General features: G+C 41.0%; 1 protein-coding gene across 2 annotated transcripts; it reads left to right on the top strand.

Annotated features, from left to right (window-relative positions):
• The first annotated feature begins 6,138 nt into the window (after positions 1–6,138).
• On the top strand, positions 6,139–9,535 carry caap1 (caspase activity and apoptosis inhibitor 1). Of its 2 annotated transcripts, none has more exons than XM_079295731.1 (6): positions 6,139–6,171; positions 7,250–7,444; positions 8,346–8,430; positions 8,549–8,606; positions 8,713–8,780; positions 8,906–9,535. In XM_079295731.1, the coding sequence occupies exons 2-6, from the start codon at positions 7,376–7,378 to the stop codon at positions 9,394–9,396; spliced, it is 771 nt and encodes a 256-aa protein (XP_079151857.1). In that variant the 5' UTR covers positions 6,139–6,171; positions 7,250–7,375; the 3' UTR covers positions 9,397–9,535. The 2 variants fall into 2 exon arrangements, with proteins under 2 accessions (XP_079151857.1, XP_079151856.1); XM_079295730.1 differs by having other exon boundaries at positions 6,156–6,332; positions 7,253–7,444.
• Positions 9,536–10,570: the final 1,035 nt, after the last annotated feature.

The raw sequence follows: 10,570 nt of genomic DNA, 5'->3' as shown, positions 1-10,570 counted from the left end.
GATTTCTGCTTGGGATGGAGGAATGAAGCGTGGATTTGCTACAACTCTCATGAGAAATGATAAAAGTCAGTCTCGGTTAACGTAATGCATTATGGTGTTTGGCAAACCACGTTTAGAATTTGAGCGTAAAGGGAGAACATTATGGAAAGCCATTTACATGCCATGCCATGCTTACCCCACTTATGTCAGTTACTGTTTACAACTATTTTCTGTGCGGTAAGCGAGACAAAAATAAGGACAACATGAAACTCAAAACCAAAATGTGATTCAGTATATTTCGCATTGACAAGACATCACATTGACTTTGCTCAGTTTCCATGGACGTTTAAAATGTGTTAACCTGAGCACTTCTAATCCATGTTAACTTAAAGTTGAGCTTGACAGTTCATTCTTGGCTTTCAAGTTGCAATTCGGTTGGACAAACAAACTCTCATACTGTTAGTAATCAGTCAATACTATGTGCAAACTGCAAACCCATCACTGGATCACATTCTACACCGTCGTCTGTGAACCTGTCCTGCATACAATTTCAATTCAGTGCAGGAATGTCGGACTCCGCCACAAAATATAAAGAGCACATATAAAGTTTTAGTTTTTTGTAACATTTTAGGGAGGTGACGCAATATTGATTTCTCTGGTTGACGTTGCCAATACTTCTTAAAATTGAAATGGGAAATATTCATGTTCATATTATGATGTTATTTTCACTATATACACCAATAACACCAAAATAACTTGTAGAATGCTGCTGTGACACCTCTGTTTGCTTGCATTTACGGGGATGACGGACTGTATTTTCACTGTGTTGCATTAAAAAGATGAAATGGTTGGAAGGTAACCCTGCTATGTAATCCTGAACAATTATAGAGGAAGAATAAAATACTGGTTCAACATTCGCATTCAACAGGTTTTAGTTTTCTCCTTTTAAAACAACTGATAGCGCTCCATAAAAACACTGAATAATGGCACTAAAGAACCAATCACTCTCTTTCTGGCTCACGATCACAATGCAATATCTCTCCTGCTTCCCTCATTCGGCATGTTGTTGACTTAAACATCAATATCTCTCCTGCTTCCCTCATTCGGCATGTTGTTGACTTAAACATCAATTGCTCTCGCTGCTAGGCAGCTTGTTAGAGGACTGCAAAAAAAAAAACCAAGGCAGTGTGCACACAGTTGTTGCCTTGAGTAATGAAAGGCAGAGATGTGTATTAAAAATCTATGAACCACCTCGCGCTGATTTGTAGGAGAACCGCAGCTCATCAGGAACAGCGGTCATTGTTGAGTGAAGGTTCTTTGAATCAGGTGGGATTCAAAGGCAAAATGGGAAAAGAGAAACGCTTCCAAACCTCTGACATTGTTGCCTCCTGGCTTCTACTAGTCGGTGTACACTATAGCAGAGGCGTCTTTGAAATATTCACGAGCCCGCTGAGGTTTGAATTAGATATGTTAAAGTGCACCAAGTGAACAGCCTTGTTGGAAGAAGACGAACAAGTGGGAGCGTCGAGGGATCTTCGTGATTCACACTTTGAGACGTTGCTGCCTCAGTTTGCAGTTAAAGTGGATGAAGAGCGTACATCTGAAGTAGTTCAAGGCACTTCGACTTCGCCGTCCACCGGCGAATAAATGAATGCAGAAATTACGTTGTGAGGTCTTGACAAAAGTGAGTTAATAATGTACAATAAAAAAATAACAACACCAACTAAATGTACATTTTCACACTTTAAATAGCACTGAGAGGACTTCTCGTCCGTGAAGGTTGAGGATTCTGCATTTCTTCACTTTTGCCGTGGAGCTGCTAGGACTCTTCAGCCACAGGGGGAGATTTCTGGAAGACTCATCTCCAAACCCTTTGGTGATGGGCCATTATCTGTATCGCTGCGACTTTGGACCAGTGTCGCGATATGAAGGCATCTCAATGCCAGTGGTCTCTCAAGAGACTTATTCTCAAGAGGACTAGACATGCGATTGTGTTAACTATAGGCTCAGATGTGGCCTTGGTTATGCCACTTTGAGTGGAAGCGCGTGTGCTAGGTTGGTCAATCGAGCTCTCCAGCTGTACTGCTGTACGACTGGATCACTATTGATAGCTTGCTTTGAAAGACACAGCGAGATACACCACATGAGAAATTCCCATGTTGTCGCAGCAATCGGGTGCCAGTGAAATAAGCGGGAAGCATCATTTGATGGATACGTTTTGAATCATCAAATATCGTGCTCGCGATACCAATTAATATCTTTAACTACGATTTTTAATTGACACTTGGCCTTCCTTCAAATCTTGAATAGAACTTTGCATTTGCGCTTACAAACCCGTTCACACCTCACAGTGGTAAAACGTAAGTGTTTTTTAAAAAAATATATTTCGGGTTATAATTAGCACACAAAAAAAGACAAAGCTTCAAAGCAAAGCATTATCTGAGGCTCAGTCTCAGGTATGTGGCAACTGCTCCACAGTTGGCAGAGAAGTTGTTACTCCGCTCCAAACAATCCCACTGTCAATAAGTGTTGATTTGTCAAGGGCGGGTGTTGATTTGAGAGTTGTCTGTTCACACTTATGTGGCTTCAAGAAAGGTGTTCAGAAGTGCTGAGATGAGTAATTGTGATGAGTGTGGATGTAAGCCAGCACTAGAATGTGGTTGATTTCTGTGCTCCAAGTTAAAATAACAAAGATTTCCTATGAAAATTGTCTTGAAGATGTCTTATTGCGTCAGCAGTCTGTGATGATTATGCACACAATGCGATATATATTTAGATATAAAGTGCGGATTCCAAACGGAGGAATGTTGGCAAATCGTTTCTTTCGTTTTTTTTTTTAAACTATTTTCTCCTACGTTGAGTTTGTTTTCATTTAGTCTCTTATCCACTTCTGTTCTTGTTGTTTTTTTCTTTTGGACTCTCTGGCACAGCACTTAACTGGTTTGAATCCTACTTGAAGGACCGAGAATACTTTGTGTCTGTAGCTGATTACACATCAGAGCTGACTAAAATGACATGTGGTGTTCCCCAAGGTTCAATACTGGGGCCTCTTCTGTTCAACATCTACATGCTTCCACTAGCTCAGATTATGGAAAACAACAAAGTGTGTTATCATAATTATGCAGACGACACACAAATCTACATAACTATGTCACCAGGGGACTATAATCCCATACAAGGGCTGGGTAACTGCATTGAAGAAATCAACAACTGGATGTGCCAGAATTGTCTTCAATTAAACAAAGATAAAACAGAAGTAATTGTTTTTGGTACCAAGGACGAACAATTGAAAATCACAGCTCAGCTTCAGTCACTGATGTTAAAACCCACAAACCAAGCCAGAAATCTAGGTGTAGTTATGGATTCAGACCTCAACCTGAACAGCCATATCAAGACAATTACAAAATCAGCCTACTATCACCTGAAGAATATTTCAAGGATTAGAGGACTTATGTCTCAACAGGATTTGGAAAAACTTGTCCACGCATTTATCTTCAGCAGACTGGACTACTGTAACGGTGTGTTTACAGGTCTCTGTAAAAAGTCTGCCAGAAAGCTGCAGCTGATTCAGAACGCTGCAGCTCGAGTCCTCACTAAGACCAGGAGGGTGGATCACATCACTCCAGTTCTGAGGTCTTTGCACTGGCTTCCTGTCCAACAAAGAATTGACTTTAAAATCCTGCTGTTGGTTTACAAAGCACTGAATGGTTTAGGGCCAAAATACATCTCTGATCTGCTGCTACCTTATGAACCATCCCGACCCCTCAGGTCGTCTGGGACCGGTCTACTTTCTGTTCCCAGAGTCAGAACTAAACATGGAGAAGCAGCGTTCAGTTTTTCTGCTCCACATATCTGGAACAAAGTCCCAGAAAGCTGCAGGTCTGCTGACACCCTCAGCTCATTTAAATCAAGACTGAAGACCTTTCTGTTTGCTGCTGCCTTTAATTGAACCACATTCAATTAATATATTAATCAATTTCCTGCATTTCTGCATTTTACTACTGAATTTTATTTCTTACACTGTTTTTTAATGTTTTAATGAATGTTCTTAATTGTTTTTAAATCTCCTTTTCTTTTGCCTTATGTTTTGATGCTTTTAATGGTTTTATGTGAAGCACTTTGAATTACCTTGTAGTTGAAATGTGCTATACAAATAAACTTGCCTTGCCTTGTCTGTTTTCTTTGTTGTGAGCTCCTCTCGCTTTTTAATCACACTTTAAGTCATTGCAATTGTTGCTTCTTCCTGTGATTCATCATTTTACATGCCTTTTGCATCTCGACTAAATCAAATGAGAGAAAAACACAGCAAAACCATTGAACTCACTGCTGCACATCTCTTGATTAGCCACACACTTTCCCATCAGACAACAGAGCCCTGATGTGCATTCAACAGACAATCGATTGAAGACAACGTGAGAATCATAAAATACTATTTCTATACAAGCAGCCTCTTTAAGAATGCAAAAATATGCTGAACAGAAGTGTCCATCACAAAGCTCTGCTGCGTAATGTTAAAATTGGTTGAGCTATACTTCTCCGAATGTACACACTCGTGTACAGACTGGTTGTTTTTCGGGTCCTTTTCATGGCTCTCAAATGCAATGTCCCCTACAGCAGTGGCCGCTCCATCATTGCCCTTTTTAACGAGGCGATATCCAGACACATGGGCGCAGATGTTTGCAAAGAAAATACATTTTGACTGTGATTGTGATCGATGCTCACCTCCTACCATATCCACTGCATAATTTGGCGGATGGCATCAGGATAACAACCTGCATTATGTGGAGACAGCTGTCGCCATGGAGCCCGGGCAGCCATTGCGTTGGCTCCCTCCTCCTTTTTAGGCAGAGGCGGGTAAGCCAATTCGAGTGATTTACAGCGCGCTTGTGTCGTCACCACCTTGAAACCAGTGTCTCGGTCCAGCGGAAGAAAAATGCATTTGTGAAATGCATTTATTAGTGAAATGTAATTTAAGTCTGAGATATTTTTGTTCTTTAAGTAAAGTTAATATATTGTTTAGGGGATATACAGATTTTTCTGTGTTTATGTAATTTATGAATGTTATATTATGATATGAAAATATGTACCTGTCTGAGGATGTCTATCCTTCGAATTCAGTCTGAAGTGCAGTGTTTTGTGATGTCAGACAATGTGATTATATCTCTGAAAAGTATCTTTTGATACCAAATGTAAATATCCTCAGAAAAAAACATCTCTGCGACACAATTTCACTGTTTATGTTTAGAGTCACAGTTTAATATTTTCTATGGGTCATGCATAATGCACTATAGCCATAGGTAGTATATTTTCATATGCCTCTTTGTTCTGCACACATTTGTTACGTATGTGTCATTATTATGTGACTACAAATTCCTTTGTAAATTCCTTTGAAAGAAACATGCATTACCATTATGAATAGTGCTGTCTGATTTGAAATGTGGAAACCTGAGCGATGTAAATGAGCAGCGGCAGTGGGTATGGAGGTTGTTTGCAGAAATGCATCCGATGAAATGGTGAGGCAGATGGAAACTCCGAGATGGCAAGACTGTGTGAAAAACGTGAAGAGGACTTGTGATTGACTGTCACGAGTAATCCGTAGCAAAGCTTTGAAGTGTAAAATGTTGACGGGGATACAGTTTGAATGTATTTGCACTTCCATCAACAGCTTGATAGGTCACAGGAACGGCACATCAAGGCTCACTCACAGATACAGACAGTATAATACAGCATCAGACTGACGGTCTTTGTTGTTGTGATGGCCAGAAAGAGACTTGTTCGCTAGAATATGGGAACTTAAAGCTCCAGTCACTAATTGGGCGTATGGACATACGGTTATAGTCTAGCACTGGAAAGCTCATGCAATAAATCTGGTGGTGAATGCAGTACATTTTCTTTTTCATCCACGTTTTGAAACCATTCTGAATTTGTCGACAGTAGATGTAAAAACTCAGTAAAATACAACAACACTACTGAACCGGTTGGATAATAAAGAAACATGTTTAATTACATAACTTAACATGACAGAAGTTGCAGCTGTAAATTGAGAAATTACATAAATGCAGCACCGTACCAGTCCAGCAGGTGGCGGTAACTAAAAACAACGGCTGCTTTTTCACCGACACCAAAATATGATGTCGTCGCTTGCTGATGACACTTTTATCCCCGCGACATTCAACCACTCAACTTCGGCAGGTGAGCTCGCGACTAAACAGCTTTCTGCAGAAGGGGCCGGTGGATTCACCTCGAAAATGCTCAAAAAGAAATCAAGTAGCACTGATAAGAAAAGGAAACACTTGCAGTCTGACGAACGACACGAGAGCAATAAACGCAGAACTGCAGAATCCAATTTAGAGGTACGATGTTCAAGCAAACGCTAGTTTCATGCTAATGTCATGTTTTGTATCAACATTCAAAACCTTAACACATTCCGTTGACCCAAAATATACGGATACATTTCCTCAAACAATGACGTTTGTGTTGTAACTTTTGGCTTGCTGTGGTTGTCGTGTTTGTTCATTTGTTTGATATAAATCACTTATTAGCTTCAACAGTAGCTTTTAAAATCCTTGCCCAATTTGAAACATTGTAACACAAACGTCACGTTTTGCTAAAGCAATATTGTAGCAGTGTTTCTCTTCATTCGTCAGATAATAACATTCATGTTTCAATTGTATTTTAATGTAGTAGCGGTTCTGTTTGTTTGATTTTGAGACTAATTTAACCCCAAAACGAAAAATGGGTTTTCCTAATCATGCAACTGGTTTCGATACTGTCAGGGCAGTAAATACTGCTAGCTAGCTTGCTGTTTTGTTAGCCTATGGGTTTGTTTAGTTGTTTAAGTTAGGTGGTGTTTATGTTTTCATAGGAACAAGCTGTGTCCCATTTATGGAAACAATATACTCAGCTTTCTATTAAACAGAAAAAATGGAGGTTTGCCCCAGGATTAAATATTTCACATCACATTCAGGTGATAGATATAACAATGTACATAGATTAAACTGACATAAACATTCATACGAGGAGGACAAAATGTCATAAACACATCAGTGTGACCTCACAAACTACAGCCGCTACATCACGTAAGGATTAGGTTGTATCTCTGTGTGTGTGTTACTGAATTAAATTTAGCTTGTCGTACCCGTCTACAGGAACTCTCTTTCACAATATAACGACCACAAAGAAGTCGAAGTGGTCACACTGTTTGATTTCCTATGTCATTCATCAACCTTCCACACTTTTTGAAGTAAACGCGTTGTTTATTTTGCTAAAGCAGGACTCCAAGGATGAACTCGCTGACGCAGAGCTGGACAGGATTGGCAGTGACATCGAGGTTGGCGGACTGGACCTCAGCCTGCCGTTCAAGCCGATCACTGCTTACGTCGCCGACAAGCGGGAGATGCTGGAGCAGTGTCTCCATGTGCTGGGGGAGAAGAAGCTCCGGAAAATGCTGCCCGATGAACTCAAGGTGATTGTGTTATCGTGTAAACACCGTGTTATGTCATGGTAAACTCATGAAATAAGACAAACAGGATGTCTCAGTTCTATAAGACATCCTGTTTGTCTTATGACAATATCAATTCTATCAGTGTTTGAAACCCATGTTTTTTTCCATTGCTGAAGAAATGATCTAATGACTACACTGTAGTTAATCAAGGAGCATTTTTGGATGAGAGAACAGAGGCTTACCATAACCAGCCTGATGCATTAGCCCTAATTTCTCATCAGCTTCAATGTAGCTTTGGACTTCCTTATATGTTGTCTTTCAAGATGTCTGTTCACCACAAAAGTCTTTCGCCGCCACGCTGCATTTTGACTGGCATTAGTTTGTGGCTTTATGGACGTCATTCTGTGCTTTGCCAAGTGTTTTTCAACATTTATGGCCACATTTTGGACTGTTGGCTACATTCCAACAGCAACAGCATTGGCTGAAAAAAGCAACAACACATTGAGCAGTTGTGATCATTTCATGAAAAGGTTTGTTCCATCTTTTTGGAGGCATATATTTACTATTATATTTTATTTCACTGTAACTGATTGAAAGTCACCGTATCCACATTTTAGTTTTCCACATCACTTTAAAAATTGCTAGTTAGACAGTTGCTGCTGTTAACTATTGATCTATGTTGCTGGTAAGATTGTATCTATAGCTATAAATTAGCTATGAAGCTGTGTAGTAAAATGGCAAAGTTAATATCTTACCTACGTTAGTGCCAACTCTAGACAGCGTATTCATGTCTTGATTTAAAGTGATAATGTATATCTAATACAGATAGCAGAAGCCTACGGCTATTACGTCTCTGTTTGCTTGGGAGGCTGTTAAAGCAACCCATCATAAAAGAGACTATTAAACGCATTATCGTTCACAGGACTGTAGTTTAGAGGAAATCCAAAAGTTGTGCTGGGAGCAACTGGAGCTGATCTCGGAGAACAATCTTACGCAGATCTTAGCAGGTAAGACTTGAGGCCCGTTTTGGAAAATGTTTCAGATGCATGCTTTCTGGAAAGAAAAATCTTTTTGCACAGTCCTAATATTGCAAACAAATCGTTCACTTAAAGCTCTTGTTTATAGGGGAAGAGCTGACATCTGGGAGTAACGAGGGAACAACAGAAGAGACCTTGGAAAGCCAGTGAGTGAAGAGTTTGCTCACTTATTCTGGGCACAGTTTCTGAATCAAAGTAGTGTGTGTTTTATGCTTTCCTCATACTTTTGTGTTTGTTTCCCTTTTTTTCAAGGCAAGACAACAATGTGGACTCTACATCTTGCCTCAAAGAAACTGCAAAAGCGGAGGACCCTAAGCCAGGTAATTAATATGTAATGCGCCGAAAGATAACCCCCCAGGCACTCAATTTAAAACTTCAAAGACAGAATCAAAGCTACAAAAAGGACCATTTTACATGTGAGATCTTGGTTTGATGTTCTTTCCAGAGGGCGTCGGTTCCGGCGAGGAGAGCGACGTCCTCAGCATAAACGCAGACACTTACGATAGTGACATAGAGGGACCCAAAGAGGAGCCGACTGTTAAAGCTGTGGACGGGCCAGTGAAAGTAGCGGACAGCAGCAAAGGAGCCGACCCCGTTGTGAACCCGGGCCCGATCGATCCCGAGCCGCCCGCAGGCTCCCAACCAACGGCGGCAAAGAAAGACATCCTGAGCGACATAGACAAAAGCGTCAGTGAGATTTTAGCCGTTTCGTCCTCTTCAAGCAAAGAGGAGGCGAAAGAAGCGAGCGTACCGCCGCAGGCCGCAGACGTTAGTTTGCCGGTTCAAGGCGAACCCGTTTCAAGTCGCGCGCCTGCAGCGTGTCAGCCGTCAATCCAGCAGCTGGAGCTCCTGGAGTTGGAAATGAGGGCGCGGGCCATCAAGGCCCTGATGAAAGCAAGTGATGGGAAAAAGTCTTGTGTTGCAAAGAATGTGTAGCGTGCCTTGTTTGTTGTTTTTTCAACATACGACTGATTTTCTCTTTTAAGCCCCTGATTTATTGTTCTAAATATCCTTTTCAAATCATGTTTACGCCATATTGGAATGGTGTTGCAGAATATTTAATGAAAATGTAACGCCTCAAGCTGTGTCCTACAGCAACTTAATAAACGTCTTCTGGGATGATTAAGTCATTGGTGTTGCCATATGTATTCTTCTCTCTGGTCACTAGATGGCAGTGTTACCCTGCCGTGGTGCGTTCAAGTCCAACGTGCAAGAAGGAGAGCAAGAGATGATTTATCTGCTCACATTACAGTCAAAAGGGAAGGACGGCATAAAAGTCTTCTTAGTTACGATGTCAATCAGTGACACGGTTACGGTAACGTTAGTTCAATGTTGTGAGAGCATCATAAATTGTATTGTGTAGGATTTGCCTTGCCAGCCAAAGTAGGGGGCAGCAGTGTCGTGCTGTCGTTTCTTCTCTACACCTGCTTGACTTGTCAGGCTGAAGTATGCACAGCAAGAGCATGCACTGCCTCTCTCTCTCTCTTTCATATTTACATCTTCTAAACGTTGAGGTTGGTTTCCAACAGACGAGGCAAAGACAACAGGAAATAGTTCCCATAACTCCCAAAACAGGAAATGACTCAACGAGAATTAGACCAGCTGACCGCACCGAAACATCAGCTGAACGAACCTGCCAGAGATCCTTTCAAATGTTTGCGTTCCATTCGTCTGTGTGGCGGCAGGACTTGATAGCATCCTCTCCGCTAAATGTAGCGTTTTTGCTGGAATTTATTCTGAAGCTGCTTTGTTCTGGTAGAAACTGTACGGCTCCGTGTGCAATTACATGCAGATGCAGAGCAAAACGTCTCTGTACCCCACGAGCCCGAAAGGAGACGATGATACGTACAATAAGAAGCCAACTGCCTCCTGGGTATTTGCATTTAAAAGGGTTATTTCACTGGAGGAATGAGGGTGGGGAGGGTTCAATTCGTCTCTATTCTTGTATGTGCAGGTATCTTTAAATTCATTGATTATTTGTAAAAATGTCCACTTACAACAATTCTAAAGTGCTCATAGTGTCTATAATTGGTGAGTTTGTATCTGTGCCATGCTTCTGCTGTTGGAAGGCCAATTGTGATTTGGTACGAGCAGACAAATGGCTTTTTAA

The sequence above is a fragment of the Melanostigma gelatinosum genome (assembly GCF_949748355.1).
Source record: "Melanostigma gelatinosum genome assembly, chromosome: 23".
In the NCBI taxonomy this organism is placed as follows: domain Eukaryota; kingdom Metazoa; phylum Chordata; class Actinopteri; order Perciformes; family Zoarcidae; genus Melanostigma; species Melanostigma gelatinosum.
The sequence above is the reverse complement of the archived record's forward strand: the minus strand, read 5'-3'. Positions and strand labels throughout refer to the sequence as shown.